Here is a 27,209-nt window from a genome sequence, read left to right as displayed (position 1 = left end):
AAGGTGGTAGGTTGCTCAGGGTCGTCGTCAGTTCGGGCCGCTGTGAAAGAGCCAGTCTGCGCAGCTTATAAACCACAGAAGTTTACTTCTCACGGTCCTAGAGGCTGGGAAGTCCAGGTTCAAGGCTCCAGCAGATTTGGTGTCTGGTGAGAGCCGCCTCCCTGGTTCACGGATGGGTGGCCAGCTTCCCGCTCTGGGGTCTCCTTTCTAAGGGCCCTCCCCCCCCCACGAGGCTCCACCCTCACGACCTCGTGTCCTCCCAAAGCCCCCCCCCCCAAACACCATCACTTTGGGAATTCGGTTTCAGCCTATGAATTTGGGGGCGGGGGGCGGGGGGGGGACACAAGCATTCAGTCTCTAGCACTCTGAGAACCAAAGAAAACACGGGTGAACCGGGCCTCAGAAAGGACACAACCAGGTGGCCTTGGGGACGCAGGCCTTGGAACAACCTCCTGGGGCCACCATGGAATAAATCTGTTCTGTTTCTGCCCCCCGGGGGGCTCCCTGCCGATTAAAATTCCCAACAAAGATATTGAGCTTGGTCAGCGCAGCTGGGGTCGAGTCTCCCTCGAGGGGATGGAGAAGAGTTGCAAGACATCTGGCCAGAAGGGGTATTGGTTTAACAAAATAAAGGATACAAACAAGTTTGACCTGGAAGTGGTAGGGAAGGAAATGCGTTTATTCGTGCATTCAGCAAGCACCGACTGCTTGCCTGCTCAGCCTACCCGCTCAGCCTACCGCACCAGCTCCCCCGCCCCAAGCAGACAAGCCTGATCAGCGGCATCCCCGCCCCTGCCCGTAAAGAGCTCACAGCCTAGTGGGGAAGCAACGTGTCCACAATCGTAATACAGCCCCCAGCGTGTGCTCAACGCATCTCCTGGCCTTTGAGGGCTCTGTCCCCAAGGAGGGCCAGTCACGTCCCCAAAGGAAGCAGTGAAAGGGACAGAGGCTCTGGCTGGGAGCAAAGCTCCAGTGAGCCAGGATTGAGGAAGGCGTGGCCTGTGGATTCCCGGGGCAGGTGTCTCAGAGCAGCACCAGGGTTTGGGGTCACTGTGTTCCCGGGTTGGCAGGTTGTTCTTAGGCTCCCCTCCAGGTAGATCAGACAAGGGACAGCAGTCAGGAGGAGACGCCGAGGGCTCCCCCATGACTCACGCAAGAGGGAGTTGTACACCGAAGGCCAGGGTTAGCAGAGTCTCAGCCGACTCCGTGCAGCGGTCACGGAGAGTCTATTCTCCTGGGAGTTGTGTCTGACAAGGACAGATGGAGCAGGATGTCTGTCGGTCCATTCGCTGTCCAGTTATTCCCAGAGGCCAGGAGCACCGAGAGTATCGCCCTTCCACCAAGGCAAGAGGGCCACTGCCCCGGGTCTGTACGGAGGACCTGCTGGGACTGCCCTCCACAGGCAAGGAGCCAAGGGCTCATGCTCCTGGAGCTCACTCAGGCCCTTCTAGAACACGGCCCAGGAAGCCAGAATCCTGGGTTCACCCTCCCAAAGATGGGCCGAAGTGCCTGTATGTGCCCCCCTATGTCGGAGGGTAGCTAAGAGGGGGCCTTGGCGGTCAGTGTGGAGCTCAGACATGGAGCTCGTGTTGTCTCTCAAATAAATAAATAAAATCTTAAAAGAACTTAGAAGATTTTATATATTTATTTGATACACAGAGAAAGAGCAGAGCGTGAGAGATAAAACAGGAGTGGGGGGGGAGGGGCCGAGGGAGGGACAAGCAGATTCCCCGGGAGCAGGGAGGCTGGACCAGGACCTTGGGGTCATGACCTGAGCCAAAGGCAGACAGAGGCTCAACAGCTCAACCTCAACCAACTGAGCCCCCAGGTGCCCCGATACATAAAATCTAAAAAAAAATACACAAAACATTTAATTAAGACTGTGTTAAGCTCTACGGAGGAGAAGAAGGGAAAACTGCCAGCAAGACCACGGAGGGGGCAAAGTGGAGCTGGCTCGGGGCCACACAGGGGTGTCTCTGAGGGACCGGAGTCCGCAGAGCAGAGCCCAAGGCCCGCCACGCGGAGGAACGGGCACCTGGAAGGCCCTCCGGAAAGCTCCTGGCTTAGAGGAGGGTCTGCAGGAAGGCCCCTGTGGCCAGAGGGTGACTAGCAGGAGTACACAGGGAGGAGGCAAGGGCAGAGGTCAGCCCATGCAGGGTCTGGTAGGACACGGTCAGATTCAAAAATTTAATTCTAACGTAAAAGGAGGCCACTGAAGAGTACAAGAAGGGAAATGACAGGACCACACTTGCATGCTTAAAAGCTCACTTGGGGGGATGGGGGGGGCCTCGCGGAGAAGGGATGGAGCAGGAGAGCGGAAGCTGAGCCAGGCAGTGACCCCAGAGACATGGAGATGGAGCAGAGACCGGGTAGCTTGGGTGTGGGGAGGCGTGAGAGAAGACACTCTCCCCCACTGCTGCAGCATCCTTGGTCCTGCCTGGACCACCGGGGCGGGGCGGGGGGGAGAGCCCCCGATGCTGCTCTGGGGAGCCTGTCCAAGCCAAGGGACGGCGTCACGCTCAGACACCACAACCGTCCAGCACGGGTTAAGTCGCACCAGCCAGGTCAGGGCCATGGGGTGCTGAGGACATTAGGAGGAGTTGCATCGGGGTCAGATTGGCCGGTGACGGGAGGGTGTGGTGATGGTAGAGAGGGTACAGCTTCCCGAGGTGGAGGCCAGCACCTGCCTGCATGGGGCTCTCGGCCACGAGCTGGAGCAGGGGTGAAGTAGGGAGTATCTGGCTACATAGCCACTCTGGGCTGGAAATGTCCCGTATTCTCCTGAGGGGTCCATGAGTTGCCTAGGGGAGGGGAGGGCCGGGCAGAGGGTCAGGAGCGCATGAGTCCGGACCTTGGGGTGGGGGTGTTCTCAGGTGGGCAGAGGAGGGTACTGGCAGTCTGCTGCAGCCAATCCCTTGGAGCTGTGGCCATCTGGCCACCACTGACCCTGGTGGGCACCCTAACCCCTCACACACGGCCTCCCGTCCAACCACCAAGAAGAAGAACATTCCCGTCCTGCCTGCGTCAGGAGGCAGGAGAAGGTGGAGAGGAAGCTGGAGTCCTGGAGGGATGAAGCCTCACTGGACACTTTTCAGGAGAAGAAATGGGGTTCCTCAGCCTGCAGGATGGAGACGGGAACATCCCCCTCACACACACCCCTACTGCTCTCTGGCCAGCATCCCAGGCGACACATGCACCTTGCCTCCCCTCTCCCTTGCGAGGCCTTATGATGGACATGGCTTGGCAACCAGCAGCCCCACTCACACCTTCCATCCCAGATGGGCCCAGCTCTTCGCTGTCCCCTGAATTTGACATGGTCACACTCTCTGCCTTTTTCTCCAGGCTCTTCCCGTACCTCCCAGGGAGAATATAGCCCTTTATCCATCTTGTTCTCTGACCCAAGCTCTGAAGCCAGCCCCAGGCACCCCCCACTCCCAGGACCTTTCCCTCAAGTAACTTCAGAGCTCCCGCTGTCCCAGCCTTGCAGAAAGCTTAACCAACTGTCACGAACATTATTCTTTAATTTTTCCGAATGGGGCTAATGGTGTCCCTAGGGAGCCCGGGAGCTCCTGGAAGGGTCAGATTGAATACCCCCCCCCCCGCCACCGCCGACACACGGGTAGTGCTTGGCCAAAATACCCTGGTGAACAAAGTAGTTAATGCAGAGGCCGGGATGGGGGGGCCATGCGGGTGGACTGTGAGGGGCTGTTCTCTAGACATCCCCTCCACAGAGGAAGCCCGGAGCTCAGGGTGGGAGGCTTTATATCTTGATGGCCCCCTTCACGCGGCATCATCCCGTGGCTGGGCTCAGACTACCTTCTGGGCCTCTGAGGGAGCTCACAGCCACTCAGGAGCAGAAAGGCTGCTCCCATCACTTCCCAGCCCCTCGGGGCCCTGGGCAAGGCTTTACCACCCCCACCTCCCACCCCATGGCAGCTGGCCTGTCTCCCCCCAGCCTCTTGAATTCTCTGTAACAAAATGTATGGCATGTCTCCTACGTGCCTGGCATTTTTTGTGTCTTAGGTACAGGAGTGAGTAAAACATAGATCCTCACCCCCGTGGAGCTGATGGGTGGGGGTGTCAGCTCATAAAACCATGCACGTTAGCAGGGGGTGCAGCCTCGGAGCTAAAGAAAAATAGAGGGGGGGGCCATCAGGAGTGTGAGCAGAAGGCCCCCCAACCTTAACTAAGGCTCTGTGAGAGAGTTGAACAGAGTTGAGAGAGGTGAGCATTAGCCATTGGGAAATCTGGAGGAAAGCCATCCCAGGCAGGGATCCGTGGGCTGAGCCCCGGCAGTGTTCCCGAAGCAAGAGCCGGTGTGGCTCGGGGGAGGAGAGCCAAGTGGAGAAGGGCAGTAGGGCAGGTCCCTGAGGCACCGTGCAAGGTGGGGAGGACCAGCGTAAGGACCTCGGCCTTGGCTCTGAGTAACATGGGAAGCCGTTTCAGCGTTTTGAGCAGAAAAATGGTCCAAGTATGACTTGGCTTCTCTGCTGAGAATGAAGTGTAGGTGGGTGAGGGAGGAAGCAGGGGGCCTGGCCCGACAGGATGGTCGCTGTAACCCAGGCTGGGAGCCCGAAGGGGGAGAGGAGGGTCGGACTCTGGAAGTTCTCTGAAGGTAGAGCCAGCCAGCTGGACTTCTGACGGGTCAGATGTTGGGGGGATTGGGGCAGGAGGGGCAGAGCTGCCCTCAAGTGCAGGGGGGAAGATGGTGTGGGAGCAGATGGAGGAAGGTCAGGGCAGGGCTGGGGCGTGCTGAGTTCGAGATGCCTGCTAAACCTCGGAGCAGCCGGTGAGGGCGGGGTGTCAGAGGCTGGCTGGCCTCGGTGCGTAAATCAGGGTGCTATGGGTGTCGGGACTTCCAAGGGGTAGGGAGAGAGCTGGGTAGGAAATTATTCCCATCCCCGCTGCTCACTTCCTCCTATGGTGTGCTGTACTCCTGCAAAGGCTGGTGGGTATTGAAAGGAAGGAATCCAGCTCCCCCCCAGGAGCAATGTTACAATAGCAAGTTTTCGATGGCTGTGATCGCCAACATGCACTTCCTCCAGTCCTTCAGAAGCTCTGAGCCAGAAGCCGCCTGCTGTACAGGGAAGAGCTTCCACAGAGCTTGCTGGCCAAAGTCTCAGGCACAGTGACCTGTCCGGGAGAGCTGGGCCCAGTGCCCTAGCCCGGGAAGCCCGGGGCCCCAGCGGGCTCTTCCTGGGTCCTACCTGACTTGTCGTTAGCTGGTGGGTCATTTTCACTTTGAGGAAGATTTGAGGGGATTGGTGTGACTTTTTCCATCACGTGCTTCTGAGGCAATCACAGCTGCTGGCTGAGGGCACCCCAAGCTGGGGGAGAAGTGTCTGATACAATCTTTACCCATCACACTCATTTTAGGGCACATCAGCTCAGGGAGAGATTCTGAGCTCTCGAAGCAATACTGAGTAGATAGGGAGTGGATTCTGAGAAAGGAGCTGGCCCAGCTCTGCCCTTGGTGGAAGCCTGGTCTGATGGAGATGGGCGGGTAGCAGGACACTCCAGGACAGTTCGAGGATAACAAAGTCAACATCATATCCCCTTTTCTGGGAGCACAACAGAGCCTGGGATAATAGAACCAGGTATGGTCAGTCTGTCTCTGAAGACGGATGCAGGCTGAGAAAAAGGATGAAAGAGAGAGAGAAAAAGGGGGGGAGAGAGAGAAGGAAAGAGAGAGAGAGAAAGAGGGGGGAGAGAGAGAAAGAGAAAGAGAGAAGGGGAGAGAGAGAAGGAGAGAGAGAAGGGGGAAAGAGAGATTGAGGGGAGGTAGGGAGAAAGGGAAAAGGAAGAGGGAAGGGGGGAGGGGTGGGGGAGAGAAGGGAAGCGGTGGGGGAGGGGAGGGGAAAGAGAAGGAAGCAGGAAGTATGGCAGGGGGAGCACTGAGGGGGGAGTGGAGGCCGCGGGATTGGGAGTTTGCAGAGTCAAGGAGCGTGTTGAGGCGGGTCGTGACAGGGAGGGGCGGCCTCCCAGCAGGAGAGGGGGAAGAGCACAAGACCAGGGGATGCCCGTGGGCACTGACAGGTGGAGACCGGCAGGAAGTGGGAGCTGAAGGAGCTCAGTTCTAAGAGTGAACGGATTCTCCCCAAAAATAAAGTTTAAGAAAATCTCTGTGGCCCCTGCAGGGAGGGTCCCTCCTCAGCCTTGGGCGGGGAGCGGAGACCCCTCGGCAGGGACTGCACCCCTGGGAGGCGCGTGGGGGGTCCCTGCTGCATGGGCACCACAGCGGCCTGAGTGAGCGCTGGCAGCTGAGAGCACGTGCAGAGACAAGAGAGAGCCCAGGAGGGCTCGCCCTGGTCCAGGGAGGTGGCACAGAGGACTGGGAGGCCTGTCCCCAGGCCTGGCTCTGGGGCCCTGCCCAAGCTTGTGTTTCTGGCCCTGCCTGTTGTTACTAGCCTCGCTATTACTAATGAGGATTGTCGTCGATATTAATACATGCACGTGGATTCCTGGTTCTCCTCCTCCTTCCCTATTGCTGCTGGCTGGCTCCTCACCTCTTCCCGCAGATGGTAAGTCACCTCCACGTTCAATCCCAAGGCTTCATTCATTCCCTCTCCCTCCCTGCAGCCCTGCCACTGCCCCAGCCCCCACCTCTGTGCCGTTAGATGTCTGTCTGCAAGCCTGCCCTCTTGCCGGAGATGAAATTCCACACCGAGGGCTGGGGGCCTGGGGAGCACCCGTGTGCAGAGCCCCAGCGATGTGCCAGGCTCTGTCATAAGTATTCACACAAAATAGCCCTATTACTATTTCATTTTACAGAGGAAGAAGCTGAGGCTTTGGGGCTTGTTACATAACCATGAACTCAGGTCTGTCTGTCTCCGGAACTGAGGTCTTTTCCTTTGCGTGTGTGAATATGACTAACTCACATAACAAGACACCCACCATGGGTCTGTCTTCACCGGGGACTCAGCCCCTAGAGTCGCCCCATCCCCCTCCACTCCATTTCCTGACTTGGTCAAGGGGTTCAGTGCCCTCCCGGGCATGCAGTGTCCCATCCTGTCCTAAAACACATGCAGGAAGGCCACTGCAGGGCGGCCCCAGGCTGTCTTGTCCACCTCCACCCTGAGGTCCCCCAGCTCTACCCGGAGCGGTGCAATCCCACCTCGCCTGCATGGTCCCACTCCCCTCTAGGCTCTTTCCCTTCGGCACATCCCTCCTGATCTAACTGCAAGGAACTGACTGGAATGGGTTTTGTGTCCACACCGCAGGAGTAAATGAGAGATCACTGCAGAGGGGCTGGGTGCCAAGTGTAACCTGCAAGCAGGGCTTTCCCGGGGCGTTCCAGCGAAGCACATGGGATGGGGCAAAAAGTTCTGACCCGCACCCTGCCTCCACTCAGTGATGGTGTGACTCTCAAAACCCCTTGGTTTCCAGGGAGGCAGGAAAAATCACCAGCCCCTCCCAGAATGGCCACCAGAGTCTGCTGGCTCAGAGCAATCACAATGTAATTGGAAAACATGATGCTGAGAGTTACTCTCAAGGGAGCCCAGAGAAGAAAATTCATTGGGATTCCACGCCCCTCAGGTCTTGAGAATTGGGGGCTTAAAAGAGGATGACTAGAACATCACTTCCTAAAACCTGGGAGAGACTCGGGAGGAACCGAGTCAGGAGGGACTCGATGTCTCTTGAATAGATTTCCCACGGTGTCCTGGGACACAAATTCACGGGAATTCTGTGGACACCAAGCTAGGGTTCTGATGGGGACCAGGGACACATAAATGATCTGATTTTCCAGTGCACAGAGGAGCTAGGATTCCGCTCTGGCAAGGCTGTGGAGAGACGCAAACAGCGGCACTGGGAAGCAGAAGGGAGACGTGAGACTTTGTACTGCTAATATCTCCACGGAAAAGCAGAGAAGAAGCAGGTCTGTAATCGGGATTCCCACTCCTGAGGCAGCGTCCGTGTGCTTGCCTACTGACATGGCCCCCCTAAAATTTACCAGCCCGCTGTTAAATGTGGCCATTACTAAAAATTAATTTCTATAAATTTACAATTAAATTACATTAAAACAAAAGAGATAAGTACTCAAAACTCATCACTTCCTAATTATTTTCCTAAGGGTCCCTATTTTTTTTGAGAGCGAGAGAAAGCATGCACCATGGGGGTTTGGGGGGACAGAGAGGAAGAGGGAATCTTAAGCAGACTTCACGCTCAGCGCAGAGCCAGGTATGGGGCTCGATCCCACAGCCCTGAGACCATGACCTCAGCCGAAATCAAGAGTCGGACGCTTACCTGACCAAGCCACCCAGGCGCCCCTACTAAGGTTCACCATTGGCTCAGTGCTGGAGGTCATTTCCTTCCGTGGAACTAGTCTACAGTGGTGTCGTGCTGCGCGCTGCTACCACCCCGCGCCGGGTCATCATGACCGTAGCTGGAAATCAGCCATGCTGGGAGTGCGCACAACTCGGAAAGGGCAAATGCTACAAATCAGGGCTTCCCTACCCCGTCCCCCTCCCTCAGCCGCACTTAACACATTCACCATCACAACTGTTCTCCCCCAATACTAACAGGGGTTCACGCAGGACAAAGAAGAGACTAGGGTGCCCCTGGAGCAAAATGGCAGGAGCAGAACCGCCTGTCCCGGGGCGCCTGGGTGGCACAGCGGTTAAGCGTCTGCCTTCGGCTCAGGGCGTGATTCTGGCGTTACAGGATTGAGCCCCACGTCAGGCTCCTCTGCTGGGAGCCTGCTTCTTCCTCTCCCACTCCCCCTGCTTGTGTTCCCTCTCACGCTGGCTGTCTCTTTCTCTGTCAAATAAATAAATAAAATCTTTAAAAAAAAAAAAAAACGCCTGTCCCATGCACCATGGTGGTGAGCACCGTGGGACTGACTGAGAGCCCGCCTGGGGTTGAGGGACTTCCCCGGGTACCACTGGGTCACCCTATTGGAAGCTGTTTCCAGGGCCTCTCTAAAATCTCTCTTACTCGAGCTTTTCTTGCCACAGCCTCGCTGTTCTCACCCCTCCAATGAAGGCTGTCTGCATGTGGCTCCCCAGGTCCCGGAACGGGAAGACGATGTCATTCCACACGACCTCTCCCAGCCAGCTGGCTGTCAGTCCACCCCTCACCACCTCCTGGGAGGCTGAGCTGGAGGCTCTTCAGACTGGGAGAGCCCTCCCCCAGTCGTGCTGTGCAGGCCCCTGCCTTCGGGAAAAGCGTGCCAGGCCCAGAGCCCCGCCGAAGGTGTAAGGCTATCTGCAAGCAAGTCATCCTATAGATGCTTATAAACGTGGCCAAACGCAACGAGGGGGTGAATGGTTCCTACAGTTCTCTGCTCCCCTCCGCACTCGATCCCCTTCCCCTCATACCGGCCCATCCCCAAGAACCCACCTTCACCCCCAAGGCTTTCGTCCTGGCCCCCTCAGTCCCACCCCCGTCTCTGCTTTCTCTTCCCAAGCTCGAGCAAGGCAGAGCCAGCCATGCCCGCACCCTCTGGCAATAAGCAAGCCAGCCGGAAGGGCTTCGTACTTGCCTATCACCAAGCAGGGTTTCAGGGCTTTCTCAGTTTCGAAACTTGGACCCCAGGTACTTTGAGGTCCATCCATACCCGACACTTCATGCAGTCCCAGGGTAGGAGCAGGGAGCATTAGGAAGCCTCCCAGGGAAAAGAGGTAAAGAGAAGGAAATGCCTGGGCTCTCAACAGGCGGGTGGCTAGGCAGAGGCAGGTAGAACCGTGTTCTTCAGAAGCCGCTCAGCCCCTAGAGCAGACACACTGCCAGTCCTTGCCTGTTGGAGCCATCCTGGGCGGAGTCCAACCACTTGGCCCCCTTGAGGCAGCTGACTTGGAAATGTGACACTTAAGGCTCCCTAAGAGTAAAACTTGGACCAAGGGATAAAAGCTCTAGGGAAAAAAAACTGGGTTCAATAGAAGAAATCTCTCTCTGACAGTCAGGGGCGGAATGGACTGCTTTGGCAGATAGTAAGATGCCACTGGAGGTACCCAAGAGGTTGGCGCATCCTTTGTCAGGAATGCTGTAGAAGGAATTCAAATATCAGGGAAACAGCCTGATGTCCTAGAGTCAAACATGCCTGGATCAACACCTGCACGATTACCTTTGTGGCCTTGGTCAGGATATCTACCCCTCAAGCCTCGGTTTCTTCATCTGCACAATGGGACAGTGCACGACATCATAGGACTAAAGCTAGGATTAAAGAAGACAAAAATATTGGAAAGCACCTGGCACTTAATGGGTTCCCAATAAACGTCCATCCCCTTTCCATTAAAGGGGGGCCGGGTGGGGGGAGGCTACATTAGGTTTCCTTGAAGGTCTTCTACCCCAGAGTGTGGCTCTGAAGCCCTTCCTGGAGGTTGAGAAGGGAGGCAGACACCCGGGAGAGAGGAGGAAGTAGGAGCAGGCAGATGTGGGAGGAGGAAGAAGAGTGCCGAGCATGGCTGGGAAACTTCGGGGAGGTCACCCCTGCCAGTCCCCCTTCCCCCTCCTCTGCCCTCCGGAATGGGAGGGGAAAGCGGGATGTACGCCATGCACACGGTGAAGGGGTAGGCCTGGCAGCCCCTTCCAGCCCGACCGCGCCCGCCCGAGGTGGGCGAGAGGAACCGGCGGGTTGGCAGCGGCCGGTGGGGAGCAGCCGCCCGCATCCCTGGCCCCGCGCCGCCCCTCCGCGGAACCACAGCCGGCACAGTCGGGAGTCTTACAGGTGCTTTATTGTGCTAACACTGCGGCCTGGGAGCTCAGATCTCTCGCGCCACCAGCCAGTCCCGACCCGCACCCACTCCCCGGCCCCGGGGCCCTCCGTCTGGGCTGGGGACGCCGGGCCTCTGGCCTCGTCCGCGCTCGGCGCTCCCTCCTCCCTCCCGCTCCCGGCCCCCGCTCCCCTCCCGCCGGGGCAGGGGCGCCGCCTCCTGCGCGGGCCCCTGGGAGGCGCCGTGGGCTCCGGTGGCCGGGAGGCCCGGGGCGGGCGCGGCGGGCGCGGGGCCGAACGCGTCCCCAGCGGCGGGCGGGCGGCCCCGCGGCGCGCTCACACCAGGAGGCCGTCGGTGCGCTGCCGCGGCCCCTCGGCGCAGTCGGCGGGCTCGGCGCTCTTGACCTTGACGTAGACCGGGGAGGGGCCCGCTTCGCAGGCGGCGGCGGCGGCGCAGGGCGCCAGGGCCAAGTCCTCTGGGCCGCCGCAGGGCGGGGGCGCGTACTTGCGGCGCAGGGAGCGGCTGACGGTCTGCGTCGGGTACCCCAGCAGGTGGGTGACGCTGTGGCCGCGCCCGCTGGCCTTGCACCCAGGCGCCTCGGCGTCCTCTCTGTGGAAACAACAGGCGGGCGGGTGAGCGGGCTCCTCCGGGCGCGGCGTGGGCACGGCCTGGCGGGAGCCGGGGGCGCCGGCAGCGTCTCGGCCCCGCGCCTCCCTCCGCCTGCGCCTCGCCTCTCCTTCGGCTTCCACCTGCACTCCTCTGCCTCCTCCTGGCCGGCGACCCGCCGCGGCCCCCGGGGCCACCGTCCCCACGCCGCAGACAGGGCCTGTCCGCACGTGTCCGACGGCCCCCGGCGGGCGCCCTCCGTCCCCGTCTGACGTGCGCACTGCCGCCCGCCTTCTCGGGGAGGGAGGCGCGCGGACCCAGGAGGAGCTGCCTTCCCTGTCCTTCTCTCCGTAGCTAACGCCTACCTGGCCCTCTCGCTTTCTGGGCTTCTCACCTCTGCCCCTCAACCTCCTGCTCCATCTCCTCCTCCATCCCCAGGGCACTGCAGCCATTAGCACGACTAGTCTTGGTCTAGCTTTATTTCTAGTTGGTTTCTAACATAAGTTATTAGCACTATTCTTACTATTGACTCTTCTTAAATAAGCACATCAAGAATTGTCACCGGCGCGAAACAGGGGAAACACGCAAAAATACAGACCCTGCCCTCCGGGAGCTTACAGTCTAGACAAGGTGGACAGACAGGTGCACAGACAGGGGGGAAACGGAGGGCAGGCGGGTAGAGGTGAAGACCGGTGCGGGAGGGGGAGAGAGGAGCCACGACGAGTGGCAGGTCGACATGCTGCGGTCCCAGCACTCCTGGCGATGGCAGGCAGGGTGGGGGTGGGGGTCCCGGCCGGCCCGGTGGCAGGCAGGGGTGAGGAGGGGCAGGGCGCCGGTCCCCTGCCGCTCGGCAGCATGCAGCATGCATCAGGTTTTACCTGATCTCACTAGCCAAGTCGCCGCAGGCCCCTCCGCGGACCCCGCCGCCGTTGCCGTAGCCGAAGGCACCGCGGGCGCCCCCGGCCCCGGGGCCCCCGCAGCAGCAGCAGACGAGCCCCCAGATGCCCACCAGCAGACAGCCCAGCATGAGCAGGGAGCCCAGCACTGCGCCTATGATCATGCCCACGCGCCGGGAGTCTGCGGAGAGAAGGCAAGAGTCAGGCGCCGGCTCACCGGCAGGTGTCAGTGCAGGTCCTCTGCGGGAAGGAGAGCAGGGATCCCCGGGGGGCTCAGGGCCCTGGGACACCCAGCGAGGAAGTTACCCCTCAAGTGCGTGTTTCTCTCAGGGGCTTCCCGGCCGCCCCCAGGAAGAGCCTTACACACGGATGGCCATGGGCAGGCAGAGCCCGTTGGCTCCAAACACAGCCCCGCCCTCCGGGTCCCAGGGCCCCCACTGCACCCACCTGAGACCTTCACCTCCACCACACACACACTGTAGCCCACGTGGTTGGCCACCGTGCACTGATAGAGCCCATCATCCTCGCGGGAGACGTCCTTCAGGAGCAGGTCTCCGTTGTTCAGACCTGAAACTGAGGGAGCACCAGAGGCTGGAGCGCGGCCCAGGGGCCTGGGGTCTGAGAGCCACCCCAGCCTAGGCCCCCGCCCGTGGTGCCGGAGGGAGGGAAGGAGTATGCACGCGGCGGGGGGGGGGGGGGGGTCGCGCGCACACACAGACACACACATAAGCCCACCCCACTCTCCAGGGGAGTCGCTTCCCCCTCCCCACCCTCAAGCTGAAACAGGCAAGACAAGCCCCTCTCCCAGCCACAGGACAGAGACACCATTCATTCACTCTGTGACCTTAGGGAAATGTATCCCCTCTCTGGGCCTTGGCGTCCTTTGTACAGTGAGGACGAGGTTAGACCTGACGAATTCTAAAGGCCCGTCCCGCCCTGGTATGGTCTGTGTGGTTGTCAGTGCTGTGCCGCTTCTCCCGTCTCCCCCCATTTCCTTGTCACATGGAAGGTAGGCGTCAGTATTCCTTTTCATGTGAGATGAAACCAAGGCAGATCGACGTGTGGCCGCTTGCCTGAGTCTTGCAGCCCATCAGTGGCGCGGCCAGCACCCGAGCCTCGCTCTTCCCTGGCTGTCCCAGACCCCACTGTCTGCACCCCGGGGCCCGCTGCTCGCCCAGCCCCACCTTGGTTCAGTGAGCTGTGGAAGGACTCCTGGTAGGAGAGCTCGGAGTGGAAGCTGTGCTGTGCGTGGTAGGAGCCGGCGCGGTAGGGGTGGGTGTGCCCGCTGATCTTGGCCCACTTGTAGGAGAGAGGCGGGGTCCCCCCGTTGGCAAAGCACTTCAGCACCACGTCGTTGCCATGGCTCATGTGGCCCTCAGACCAGCACATGGGCACCGCGGGCCGCGCTGCAGAGAATGGGGCAGGTGTGAGCCAGGGCCCGGCCAAGAGGCTCTGGAGTCTGGGGAAGGGGCGCCTGGAGGCATCCAGCTGTACCTTGGACAGTGACGATGACCTTCCGGCTGGCCATGGTGGTCTTCTTGACCCTGCACTCATAAGTGGCTGTGTCTGATACCTGCAGGTTCATGAGGTTGATGGAGGCATCGTACTGACTGGGGTCCGAGGCTGCAAAGCGGACCCTCTGCTGCAGATGGGGGAGGTTGCCATGGTTGATCCTTTTGTCCTGGTAACTGAGGAACTGTGCAGAAGAGGAGAACACGGAGATGGTGACCCAGGCAGAGCCAAGGAGCCCCACAGGGCTCGGCTGCCTCGGGCACCTCACTGAACTTCTCGGAGACTCTGTTGATGGTAATGATGGTCGTGATGATACCCGACCCATTAGCCTCGCAGTGAGTGTATGAGAGCAGATGAAATCAGGTGCTTTGGAAAGTGTACAGTCAGGCTGGGACTGCCCTGAGGCCTCCTGTGCCCTCTGGAGCAGGTGGGAGAAGGCAGACTAACTGATTTGTGATTGCAGAGCCCTCGTCCCTGCTGCCCCAGTTTCCAGAGAGGCCATGGGGGACGTTCAAGGTCTTCATTTGCTCATCTGCCCTCCTTCTCCCCTCAGGGTGTGGGCTGCCCTACAGGTGGGCACCGTGAAGCGTAGGGTAAGCCCAACACTCACCACGTTCTCCCGGTGTGACGGGTCCGAATTGAGCTGCATCCACTCGATGTCCAGCCCATTGGGACCATAGTCCTCAGGGTCCAGGATGTAGGGGCAGCCCAGTCTCACATTATCACCTTCTGCCAGGTACAGGACCTCCTGGCCATCCCCGTTGATCCGCACAGCAGACAGCAGTGCTAGGGGAAGGGCAGGGCAGATGCGGTGGGGGAGAAGACCGGGGGTGGGGGGTCAGCTTCAGCCCCTCTCTCCACCATGCTCAGTGGAGTTCCCTAGGAAGGAGTGGCTGCCCTCAGCGTGTGTGTGTGTGTGTGTGTGTGTGTGTGTGTGTGTGTGCGCGCGTGAGAGAGAGACTGCAGGGCTTGGTCTGTGCATGTCTGTGCATACTTGTGTGCACACATCTATATTCCGTAACTGTGCGGCATTGCGTCTGAGTCCTGTTTGTACGTGTGCGGCTGTTACGTGTGCTTGCTTGTGCGTGCGTGTGCACGTACACGTGTGCAGCGTGTGCTTGTGAGTGTTCGTGGCTGCTTCGGTGTGCTGTGGGGCTATTCATGCATATGACCAGGTAGGGTATCTTACAGACTTACGTGACCCTGTGCGTGTGTGTGTGAGCGTATGAAGCAACTGAGTTGTTAAATGCTCTAATGGACGCTGGCTCGTTAAAAGGCGCCCCTGTCTGGGCCAGTGAGACGCACCTGTCTGGAGACAGGAGGATGGACACTATGGGCTCCAGGGTCCCTTTCCAGCCCAAGGAGCAGAAGGCTGGCCGTGCTTGTGTGTGTCTCTGTGTATGACAGCGCGTGTCTGTGGCTGTATGCCTGGGTGTGACCACGTGTGCCCCGCTGTGTAATTGCTCTGAGTGATCGTTGGGCCTACAGGAGGCAGCCGTGACCGGGAGCCTGGCTGTGTTTGTGAGAGAGTGAGTGGTGGTGTGGGCCTGGGAATATGGCCACGTGCAACTGCAGCGCGGTCGGAGCCTTGCGTGATGACGTGGCATCGTGGACTTGTGTCCTACCCCTAGGCTTGTGTGGCTCAGGGGTGGCCGCCCTCTCATGCTCGCTCCACTTGGGGCCCCTCCCGCTCCTAATAGCCCAAGCTCCACTGAGTCAGCCCGGTGAGGAGCCAGGATCTGGAAGCTCAGGCCTGAGCTCCTTGCCCTCCCTACCCTGAAGCCCCAGGCAAGCCCTAGCCCCAACCGGTCGGACCCAGAGAGGAAGACAAAGGGGGCATGTGCCAAGGCCCCAACCTCGGCAAGCAGGGCAGGCAGGCTCCACCTCCTGGGTTCCCACAGCCCTTCCTGCCCAGGCACCTGGCCCAGCCTGGCTCACCTCCTGCATTCATGACAGCCAGCAAATCCCTTGGAGTCCCAGCCCTGGTCTCAGCCCCTCATTGTGCTCTACCCATCTCTCGAGCTCTCGGGGCCCCGTTCTTGTCAGAGTGTGTCACCCATGCAGTGACGCCTGCTCACGGCCACACATCGACACGCTTTTGCAAACCTTCAAAATGCAGACATATGCCTATGCAGTCCCACCTTCCTACCCACACAGACACTCAGATCCAGACAGACACACATCTGCGCACACCGGTTCGTATTAATCCAGAAGACACGCCCACCGCACACTCACGGAGTCCCGCGTGTGCATTCGTCCAAGACTAGACACACCAGCACAAGCTTGGTTTGGTTCTAGAGAGCCAACAAGGGCCCTTTCCACACCCCCAGCCCCTCAAGGATCACTGAACTCGCCCCTCCGAACCCTGGCAGGGCAGCAGCCCTCACCCCATAGGCTCCAGGGGGACCCAGAGCAGGCAGGCTGGCCACTGGAGCACTAACGGGATCGGTGATGCGTCCTCCAGCCCCAGGCCAGGAGAACACCGGCTGTCCTGAGATAAGGATCCCGATGCTGGCTGCCAGACCCCGGGGCAGCGGGAGGCACGCCAGGGACGAGCCAGAGCTCCACCCTGAGGAAGGGCTGCCGGGAGCCACCCACAGCCTGCGTGTGGCCTGTCCCCATAACCAGGGAACTAGCAGGCAGGAGGGTAAGTATGCAGGGAAGGGGGACTGGGAAAGAGGGACAGGCTGACTGAGAGCACCTCCACCCTGCACGAGGCAGTGTCCTCCATGGTCCCCGGCCAGGGAACCTCACCTAGCCTCTCAACCTCCACCCAGGGCTCCAGCCTTTCCACACCCTTCACACTCCCCTGAGGAAGTTGTTCCTGCTGTCTCACCTTGGTGCCTCTTGCTGTGGCACTAAGGAAGTATTCCAGGGAATGAGGGAGAAGGGAGAGGAGGGAGAGGGGGAAGAAAACCAGGGTGGGAGAGAGAGCGGGTCAGGACGCCCCGGAGAGAGGGAGGGAGGACAGAGCAGTGGCGATGCACGGCCCCCCACGAGAGCACCAGGGCAGCACTCCCTCTGTGGGTGTCTACTCTCAGCTTGTTAATCCTTCGTGAACTCTCAAGCTGCTTCCACAGCTCCTAACCCTCCCTCTGGAGGTGAGGGAGGAGAGAAAAGGCAGCCCTGAAGAGAGGGTATTGGAGCATAGATGCACAGAGCGCGGGGTCTGCCCTCCCTCACCCACACTGCACACCACCCGCATGGACGTGTCCCAGGTCCCTGGAGCACAGCTGAGGCTTCCTGAGTGGGCTCTGCTGACCTGCTCTCACCAGCCGGAGGGCTCTGCACGCACCCTGCTGGTAATGCAGTCTCTCTCTCTCTCTCTCTCTCTCTCTCTCTCACGCACACACGCACACGCACATACGTGCATGAACAAAGGCTGAAAATGCTCCCCCCTTCTCAAGTTCCTCCCACAAAACCCCTCATACCGAATCCAGACCCCGTGAGGGTCTCAGAGCCATTCCCCGCGAGGCCCACACAGAATGGCCCTTGCTGGGACTTGCCCCAGCCTGGCGGGCAGCCACAGCACCCACTCCTGAGCCCTGCTCCCAGCGTGCGCCCCGGTGGGGTGAGGGGGCTCTGGCAGGCACCGTCCCCACCCTCCTCAGCCTCACCCTGGGGGTGTGGTGCTACCCGGGCACTCTCAGAGCTCAGGGGCCTGGAGCAGAGGCCCATGCCTCCCGCAGACCACGCTGAGGCTCTGCCTTCCCTGCCTAGCCCGTCCCTGCCCTGCCTCCAGCGTGGGGGCGGGGGGTGAGTCCCCCGCTGGGAATAGCACACACTGAGGAGGACAGGTCTGTCCCGGCTCCTCCTCCCGCCGCCTCCAGCTTCACTGCTCTCCTGCCACCCCTGCCCCAGCCCCAGCCCCCCAGCTCTCCGGGCAGGCCACGGCTCGTGCATGCATGTTCGAGCCCCACACGGCTCACAGACACAGCACAGCTCCTTCAGGGACTCCTGCCCCATAGACACGTGCCCCAAACCTTTGGGCACAGGGCTCTCCTGGGCCGCTTGGCAATATCCAAAGCCGGGAGGCAACAGGCATCTCCGACCACCGCTGAGGCTCCTCTGAGGCCCCCTGCCGCCCCTTTCCCTGCCCATCCGGAGTCGTGTGGGCATCCCTGCTCGATGCTCAGCCCCATACCTGGGCTCAGGCACATGAGTAGAAGGTGGAATGCTCCTCGAGCTCCCATGTCTCTAGGCTTGGTGTCTCCTCCGCCTGGGCTGGGTATCCCGGGCCGGTGGTGGTGGTGGTGGTGGGCGTGTGGGGACAGGTGGAGGGAGGGGGTGCTGAGGGCCCAGACACTGCCCGGGGTGGCAGGAAGGTGCAATGAGTGCCCGGCCACAGCCGGAGTTATTTCTATAGGAGGGAGGGGGCCTGGTCCCCGCCTTGGGGAGGAGCCCCAGGAACCCTAATTATCGGGGTGACAGAGTGGCCTACCCAGGCATTACCCAGCCCTCACCCAAGCTCTTCCCGATCCCGAGAGTGGCGCAGGGCGGCCAGCGGGACTTGTAATTAGGCACCTGTTAAACTTCCACTTCCTCCTGGCCCCATCCTCGGGGTAACAACAGTCGCCCCATTTCACAGCGTCCACAGGGCTCCCCTCACCACTCATTTGTTGCCTCCTTCCCTGGGGGAAATGGGGAAGCGGAAGGAGAGTCAGGCTTGTGGAGGAAGGGCGGCCAGGCCGTGAAGGGTTAATACTGAGCCCAGGGGTCTGACCCATTCGGAGTCCCCACCCCCTCCAGCATCCAGACCCACCTGACCATCTCGACCCTCAACCCTCGGGGAACCCCCAAGTTGATCTGTGGGAAGGTGCCACAGGGAAGGGGACACGCGCTGGAGGGAAGGCCCAGGCCGATGAAAGGGACCCGGGAATGTCCAGCCCACCTTCCCCCTGAGCCTCTGGCCCTTCGAAGGGAGTCAAGCCTCCTGAGCTGCAAGAGAGGGGTGTCTGGGGATAGGGGTCTTCCCTTGGCTGCCTCTCTGGAGCTGTGTCCCCCACCCATACCTGAGGTGAGGCCAGCCCTGAGTGCAGGGGATCCCTGGGAGCGGGGCTGGTGGGGGGGATCGAGCCCCCATGTCCCCGCAGAACCAACACCATTCCAGCAGGGCTTGGGAGGAGAGGAACCAGGGTGTGTGGAGGGGGTGAGGGGAGGGCACAGGGCAGTGGGGCAGCGAGGGGACACTGGAAAGAACCGCGCCAGGAGGGCCAGGGAAGGGGGCGAGCCCATGGGCACCTGCCCACCCAACATGAGCCATGTCTCTGCAGTGTGTACATCTTTTAGGGGTCATTTGGTGTCTGTCCTTGCTTCTGTGCCCAGGAAGGCAGACCAGGACCCTTGTGACCTGGACGGCTCACTAGGGTGACAAGGCCAGCACAGTTCTGGGCAAGTTGGAGCTGCGTGGGGAGGTCCTGGCCACCGAAGGGAGAAGGCAGCACGCCAGCCCTGGCTAGTGCTCCGGGGGATCCCAGGACTGCCCCGCACACCATGGTGCAGGTCAGGTTCTGAGTGGCCAACTGCAGCAGCTCAGCTCCCTCAAAGGAATCCAGGGTCCTCCCCTTCCCTGGCAGAGGGGGGCACAGGGAGGGCAGTGGGGGTAAGTCTCAGGGAGAGCTCCGGGCTCAGGGCAGCCCAACAAGGAAGCACAAGGAATCCACGCATCTCTGCGCGCTCCAGACCTCTCCACCGGCACTCTCAGCAATGACAGGGCGCTCTGGGACCCACCGATGTGCCAATGAATATCCTTATTTCCTTGTTTATTTTGAGGTTTATGGGATTGTACGGCACGCTCGGGAGAACAGGGATCATTATTCCCCACTTTACAGACAGGGGATGCAGCCCGGGTGCGGCTGTGGGCCTGACAGAGAGAGGGACACCCAGGCATCCAGACTCTCAATCCAGAGTCAGGGCCCGGTGGCCCTGTGGATTTGTAGACCCACCCACGGGGGAAAAGTGTGCAAGGTCAGGGATGGGCAGGAGGAGAACGGTGAGAAGGGGACTGGATACACTCAAGTGAAGGGTTGGTGGATTGGGTCCTGGATGGTTCATGCCAGAGTTGGGGTGAAGCTTGGGTCAGGTAGTTGGGGTTACCAAGGAGTTCGAGGTCAGACTTGAGGGCAGGATGGGAATGAAGGCTGGATTAAGCTAGGTTAACAGCGGGAGCTGAGGCCGGGGTTAGGATAAGACATGAACGGGGTTTGTTTACGTGCATTCACAGCCTGGCTTGGGAAGCTGAAAGCCAGGCTGAGACTGACTTAGGGCTGGGACTCCTGCTAGGTTAAGTTTGGGATTCGAGTTAGGGCAGACTGTGGTTACATTTAGGACATGAGTCGCAGTTATATGGGCAGGGTGATTTGTGGGGATCAAAAATGAGGTTTTATTTATGAGACAGAAAGACTTCAGTCTCCATCTGCTAAATGCCAGATTGGCTAGAATATTCATCCCTTTGCTCTGGGAGAACACCAGTGTCCTATCAACATACATCAGTGTGTGAACAGAGGTCCCAAGGCTGGGGAAGGAGTTCTGAGTATGAGGCAACCTAACCCCCTAACAAGTGTGACCTCAGGAGTCTTGCTCCACAACCGAAGCCTGCCACCAGCCCAGCTCCCTGAGGGACAGGTGGGGGGTGCAGGAGCTGTCTGCACTGAGTGGGGCTCGGACGCCACATTGAACCAGGAGCCAGGGTCCACCAGAGGCCGTTTTACTGGCTCGGAGGAGCGTCCTAGTTTTGGAGTCTAGGGGATGCGTGTTGGGAGAAACTGAGGGCTTAGATGCTCCTAGAAGAACGGCCACTTTTGAGGGCTCCACACTGGGGCCCCTCAAAGCCTCAAAAGGCAAAGCACATTGTTGTTGTCCTTTGACCCACTGAGGGCTAATTGCCACCTCTTATGGTTTGGGGCCCATAAATGAAGCTGCCAGCCTTCCTGTCTTGTGCCCTGAGCCCTGCAGGGTTTTGGGGAGGTGGCGGAGGGCGGGCCCTGGGGTATCAGCTTGGTTTCCGCAGCATAAGCCTGGCCCCCAGCCGGCCCCTGTGTCGTTCTGGGCTTATCCTCAGCAGAGGCAGAGAGGCCACTCCTGGGAGCCCCCCACCCCAACTCCTCCTTCTGCCTTTCCCCCACCCAGTCTCCACCCACAAACATCCCATCTCCCCACCCACTTTCTTTGCAGGTCTCAGAAAGGTCTGGACAGATCCAGGGGACTGTGGCGGTCTGTCCATGCCCCGGGGGAGAGAGGAGGTAATTGGGAGAGCAGGTGCTCAGTGAAGAGGGAGAGGAACACATGTGACATCCAGATGTCTCATCAGAGGCTCTGAGAGGCGGGGGAGGCAGAAGCCCAGGCAGTCGCCTGTGATCCAGCACACGCATTTCCAGAAGGGCCTCTTGCTTTTCCCTAAGAAATCCATAGCTCACCAGGGGACACTGGGCCTTCCTCCGTGCAGGCCCCCAGTGTGGGTTATCTTGGCTTCTATCCTAAGACAGAAGCAGAATCTCGAGACAGAGGCATGGAAAGGAGTGAACGGAGACACCAAGAAGAAGGGAAGACGCAGGCCCAGGACCCAGAGGAGCCCAGAGGCTGCTTCTGAGCCGAGGTGCGGCCCAGCCCCACGATGCCTTGGGGAAGAACAGGCAGAGGCCTTGGCCCGCCTCACCTTCCTCCAAAGTCCTGCACAACAGTTCCACACAGCCCTGCAGGCCCTGCCCTCCAGCCCTGCTCCCTGGGACCCCAGGCTCAAGCTTAAGCTCCCGTCTCCCCTCCTGGGCCCTGGGTCTGCAACCTGCGCCCCGCTAAACTCCACACACATGCACTCACACACTCACACACAGAGTTAGCAGACTCCTTAGCCCGTCTCTCAGGGCCCTGTGTAGACCCAGGCAGCAGACCCCAGGAGTGGCCCCTGGAGGAGAGGGTCTGGGAGCAGACGTCTGAACGGCCATGGGAGGGCCACCAGCACACCAAGTCAGGTGCCCGAGGCGCACGGTCGCAGAGAAGCGGGAGGCCCCCCAGGCTGATGCTTTCCAGCAGTTCTCAGCAAGGGCTGGTGGTGGGAGGGCAGTGAGGTGAGGCCACGGGGGGACGAGAAGAGTGGGGGTACGGGGAGCACAGCGGGCGTGGCGGGACACTGCCGGGTTTGGGCGAGGAAGGGTTGGTCGGGGACTGACAGAAGGCCGAGGTCCCTGTGTGGGCTGTTTCAGAAACTGGGTTGGGGCTGAGGGCCTGAGGGGCTGAGGCCGGGTCAGGGCTTGTAGGTGAGAGTTTCTGACACCCACAGCACCCCCAGCTCCAGTCAGGCCTCCAAAGTCTCCTCGATTCCTGCTGCCCCCCCCCAGAAGAAGGGAGGCTCCTGGGAGGGGGCCAGGATGTGCCCCCGTCCCTCCCACCAAGTGCTGCCCCGGGTTGACGAGAGCAAGCAGCACGAAGGGCTCCCCATCCCGGAGGGGGCCTGCCGGCTCCCGGTCAGCCCCACCGAGGGCTGGGGGGCTGAAGGTTACCAGCCGCGGTCACGGGAACAGCTTAGAAAGAGGATGTGGATTCCTGGTGACAAACCCGAAGGATGAAGAGACTCAAGATACGAGCTGTGGTCACCTCAGGGAGCTCAACCACACCGTGCGGGACCCTCACCCAATCCACAAACGGGCTGGGCCCTGGGGAGGAGGCCGTTAGCACAACCTGGTCGGTCCTTCTGGAGCCCCTGGTCTGGGCAGGGAGAGCAGCGAGGGGCGGGGTGCCCCCTCGATCACAGGGTCGTGAGCCAAGGCGATGGGCGGCCAGCCCCCTGACCTGGTGGGAGTGGCGTTCCCGCAGCTCTGGAGGACCACGCATGGTGCACCCGGGAGCACGGAGAGTGGCCAGAGGAGCATGTCGGTCCTCGGGAAGTAAAGCGGGGAGGTGCCGGACGCGCCAGAGAAGAGGGTGAAGCCGGGGCCGTCGGCTGAGGGTGACTTTTGCTCTGAGAGGAAGATCCCTGAGACCTGGGCCTCTGGGGACCTGCGCCCCACTCCAGCGGGGCATTCCCCAGGATTGGAGCCGGGCCTCCGGGGTGGACTAGACAAGCCAGACTGGCCGTCCTAGACGCCTGCGCCTCTGTGTGTGGAGAGACCTCGGGATGGCTTCCTCCACATGTCCAGTGTCACTTGACCTTTGAATTTATAGAAATAAAATTTGCTTTTGCTTGTGCCCTGTGGATTCCCCCCAACATATCCTGCAGGGGGCACGGTGGTCCTTGGCGTCCAGGGCGGCCCCCAGCAGTGTCCAGGGAAGGTGTGTGGAGGCTGGCAGGGGCAAGAGCCCAGCCGGGGATGTGTCTGCCTCAGCCCTCCCCACCAAGCCCGCCTGGCAGCCCTCACTCTGCTCTCCCTGTGTGTGTTTGTTTCCCGTTGCCGGGACACTGGGAGGGGTGGGGCTCAGGGGCAGCGCTGCTGGGCCAGGGCTGGCCAGGGGACAGTGGAAGTGTTAACTGTCAGAGGGGCTAAATGCCCAGCCCAAGAGATAAATGCCCTGCTTCCCCCCTCCCCTGCTCCCTCCTTCCAACAACCGCCCCCACCCCACAAAATGCTCAGAAGAGTCCTGTGTTTCCAGAATTTCAAACACGTGCCCTCACGGACCCAGGCTGCACAGGAACCGGGGTACGAGGTACCTGAAGGGGTGGGTGTATACAAAGGGCCTGGACCTGTTAGCACGGTCCCGGCGGGCAGGTGGGTGCACAGGGAGACAGTGCGGGCATCAGAGCTGGCCTGCCATAGTGTGGGTTGTCCTATGAGGTCATGAGCACCCTGTCTCTCAGGGTATGCAAGCTCAAAGTGCCCAAGTGTTTGATTAGGGTTACAAAGGAGATTCAAGCACCAGAGGGTCTCTGTGGTCCCTTCCAGACTTGAGAGTCTCTGATTTGGTGCTCACCCCACTAGCCCGGGGATGGTCTCGCCCCAGGGGCCATACAGAAAGCTCATGAGCTCTGGGCACTTTCTCTTGCTCTCCACTCTCACCCACCCCCTTGACTCCTCTTTCCAGGAGTCTCCTGAGAAAGCCACGCACAATCTCGGCCCTCTTCCTGTCCCAGCCTCGAAGCCATCAGTGGGCACCGAGCCGATGGCCACGGCTCTCCCAAGAGGACATGCAGGATGCAAGGCCAGCTGCAGAGCTTGAACTAGGGAAGCGAAGGGAGAGGGAAGGTCTGACTATTTAAAGGCTGGCAGATCAAGAGCAACTTAGCCTTCTCTGGGATGCTGGATCTCTGTGGTGTTGGAAAGGAGCTTCTTCCCAGTAACCCTGGGTGCTTTGCTGGGCTACCTCCCAGAGCGGGGGGCAGGGCAGGTCACCTTGGCAGCAGCCTGGGATGCGGAGGAGCCCTCTGGTCTGGAGTGAGGCATCGTCCTGCACAGCCGTCTCCCAGGCTCCCCCCTCTGCAGAAGGAGCCGTCAGCATGGATGAAAAGGGAGAGCAGTGAGGAGCTCCATGGCCACCACACCAGACTTCCCGTCTGAGACTCCCGCGTCTCCCCTCTACTGTCACCTTTCTCACCCCAAAAGCCCTGTGTGGCTTTGTACTCTCTGAGCCCCTTTCATCCGAGCCTAATCAAAGTGCTTGTACTGAAACCAATTAATGGCCGGCTGTGACCCAAGTCACAGATGGGGATGCAGAGGTGTTCGGGGGTGCTGGGGACATCCCAGCACCCCACTGAGTCAGGGACAGCCTGGCTTGGCCACCGGGGAAGGCCGCTGAGTCACACACAACTAGAGTAGCTGCTTAGGCAGGTGCAAAGGTTGGAGACCGCCTCCAAGCCAGAGCACAGCATGACACAGGCCACAGGCACACAGGGGCAGGCAGGGGCATGGGGCCAGCCAGGAGCCGGGGTCACAGGCCCAGGAGGCAGCCACCTGCAGGCCCGACCAAGGGCTCCGAGGTGGAGCCCAGCACTGGATTTGCCAGGCTACACCACCCAGCCCAGTCTGACACTGCCAGGACCAGAAGACCCAAGGAGCAGGGCTCAGGCAGCTGGGGAGTCCTTGGGTACCAATACAACTACATCAGTAGCTTGGGCATGGGTTTGTTTGGTTTTTTTGCACAAGCTTCTAACATCTTTACATCAACAAAGACAATGCACCAAACAGCATTCCCTGATTCCCCCAGCACAGCTCTCCCCTTCGCAGCTTCCTGAACACCCCTGAGCTGTTTCCATGGCTTGCAGGGGTTCAGAGCTCACCCCTGACTTAGAGCAGAGGAGGGAAAACCAAAGCCCTCCCTAGGAGACAGCACCGCCCACCCAAAGGCCCAATCTGGAGCTCTAGTTCCTGAGTGATGGGCCCACTAAGTCCTCAAGGAATTCCAGTTGTGTCTCTGCTTTGCCCCAGAGTGCCCCACCCCCAGTCCGTAAGCCCTGCAGCCCGACCCCACCAGCCCCCACGAAGGCTGTGCGGACCTCTTCCCTGTCATTATCCCCGCTGCCGTTCTCAGCGAGGGGCGGAGGGTTTATAAAAGGAGCAGCCCAGATGCCAGCCGCCTGCCTGGCACTCAGGAATGTCCCATTTCCAGGAACTGGGTCCCTGCGGATGACTAAGGCCAGTCCCGAAGCCCGCAGAAGCCAGTGCAGGGCTGTTGAGGAATCCCGAGAGGAGCAGCCAAACCTCTCTTCCACGTCACCGGCCAGGAGTTCCCGGAGGGGCACCTCTGAGGGCAGAACGGGGAGATTTGCCCCCAACCGGTCTTCCCCCGCTCAGAGGCAGCTATGTGCCCCCCGCCCCGGGTCTCTGAAGCCGGGCTTTTATTCAGACCTATAGCTGCGACCCCCACCGAGTCCGGGCCCTGGCAGGACCATCTCGTTTTTAGGCTGTGGGTTCAGCCAGGCCCCACGGACCTGAGTTTTCATGGGCAATATTTCTGCTGAAATGCAAGCCTTGCTTTAAGCCTGTGAACATTGCCCATTTTTCTCCACATGGCCCCACGAGTTAGCAATGGGCCTGGAACGCCCTTTGTTCCTGACCCTCACTCCGAAGAAGCCCATTCCTCCTGCCCTGAGATGGGTGACTCAGGCCCCCATGGCTCTTTCTGGCCTTCCTGGTAGGAGGGTCCCCTGGAACAGGGAAGGGCTCACGGCTTGGTCCCTGCAGGTATGAACAGCAAGAGGCTTCACCCAGGGAGCCTGGGCAAGTAAGCCAGCCACAGAAGGTGCCAGAATCCTCAGTGGTGCTGCCATGAGATCGAGGGATCCCTCCCATCCTGGGGGAGGACCACATCTTTCCAAGACCTCTGGGAGGAAGGGAGCAGCTTCCCCAGGTAGGAGGGACGTCCTCGGGGGCACCGAGCAGGAAGGTGAGAGCCCCTCTCCCCAGCAGCTAGCCTGGTCAGGGCGGGGCAGGTGGAGAAGGCGCCTGGGGAGGCTTCTCTGAGGAAGAGGAAGCACAGGGAGCAGCTTGCTTGCCCACTCTCCCTGGGCCCTATGAAAAGAGGACTCTTGCCCGAGGCCCTTGTAACCTGGCGTGGTCAACACCCAGGACGCACCCAGCAGCTGCCCTCTGCCTCCTCTAGGGCAGGACCCATCAGGGGAGGCAAGACTGGGCTCTGGACGGGAGGAATGGAGCATGGAGGGGGCAGGGTGCACTGTGGGGCTGGGAGCTGAGAGGCAAGCCCTTCCCCACCCCCCCCAGGCATGCAACATGGGAAAATGGCTCCAGCCCTGGACCGCAGCTTTTCAGCCCACAAGGGGCCTGGTAACCAGTCTGCTTCCAAAAAAGCTGAGACTATTCTAAAGGCACAAGACATGTGGTGGAGAGCAGCTGGGGGAGGAGCAGGAGCAGACGGGCCCAGATGAGAAGCTTCTATGACGGTGGACCCAGGTCTGCCTCCCTGAGGACCTAGCGTGCACCCAGCGAAGGAGGCACTCAAGCAGCATTCGAATGAGTGAGTGGATGACTAAGAGTGTTTTGGGGAAACAGGAGGCACGCTAACACAGGCAACGAAGGCCGTGGGGAGCCCCACCCATCAGAGTAAGGCGGAGTGAGGACAGCCCGCCGCTCGAGGGAGGGGGCAGCCGGGTCTGGGTGAGGAACGGGGGCCTGGGGGTGCCTGGGGGCCGGCAGGTGTCTGTGTTGCGGCACGGCCTGGAGTGGAAAGGGCTCTGGCAGGGAAAGGCAGGGCCGGAGGGTCAGCCCCGGGTGCAAACGCCACCCCTCCCCCCACAGACATGGGCTGAGTCACGGGTGCCCGGTGGGAGCTCTGCGCCTGCAGCCCTGGCCCCTCCTGCCCCCGGCCCTCCCTGAGAGCACGGCTCCAGCCCCTGGCCCTGAAATGCCTCTGAAGTGGTCATGGAACAGGGCCAGAGCTGGGCTATCCTGAGGTGGACATGAAGCAACATCCCCAGGGCCCCAAAAAGCCAGGGGACGCAGGGCAAAGGGCCCGTGCAGCTGGGGGGACCACCGGCAGAGAGCGCCCTTCCATCCCCTGCCTCAGAGCATCACGCCACCCACGGCCCCGGCTCCCATAGCCCCCTGGGCTCACAGCTCGGTAGCCCCGGCACCCGCAGCCCCCCAAGAAAGCTGGGCTGTTC

At 60.5% G+C, this 27,209-nt stretch overlaps 1 protein-coding gene and 1 long non-coding RNA gene across 3 annotated transcripts; one reads left to right on the top strand and one right to left on the bottom strand.

Annotated features, from left to right (window-relative positions):
• Positions 1–10,952: 10,952 nt before the first annotated feature.
• VSIG8 (V-set and immunoglobulin domain containing 8) lies at positions 10,953–17,995 on the bottom strand. Its single transcript, XM_026487294.4, has 7 exons — positions 17,811–17,995; positions 14,277–14,452; positions 13,649–13,850; positions 13,339–13,560; positions 12,602–12,727; positions 12,137–12,335; positions 10,953–11,261 (listed from the first exon to the last, which is right to left on the bottom strand). The coding sequence occupies exons 1-7, from the start codon at positions 17,857–17,859 to the stop codon at positions 10,988–10,990; spliced, it is 1,248 nt and encodes a 415-aa protein (XP_026343079.3). The 5' UTR covers positions 17,860–17,995; the 3' UTR covers positions 10,953–10,987.
• LOC130544321 (uncharacterized) lies at positions 12,921–22,827 on the top strand. Of its 2 annotated transcripts, XR_008960522.1 has the most exons (4): positions 12,921–13,960; positions 16,131–16,313; positions 21,147–21,260; positions 21,942–22,827. It is a non-coding gene; the product is annotated as an uncharacterized LOC130544321 (long non-coding RNA). The 2 variants fall into 2 exon arrangements; XR_008960521.1 differs by lacking the exon at positions 21,942–22,827 and having other exon boundaries at positions 21,147–21,696.
• The last annotated feature ends 4,382 nt before the right edge of the window (positions 22,828–27,209 follow it).

Source organism: Ursus arctos, unplaced genomic scaffold (assembly GCF_023065955.2).
Source record: "Ursus arctos isolate Adak ecotype North America unplaced genomic scaffold, UrsArc2.0 scaffold_2, whole genome shotgun sequence".
Lineage (NCBI taxonomy): Eukaryota > Metazoa > Chordata > Mammalia > Carnivora > Ursidae > Ursus > Ursus arctos.
The sequence above is the reverse complement of the archived record's forward strand: the minus strand, read 5'-3'. Positions and strand labels throughout refer to the sequence as shown.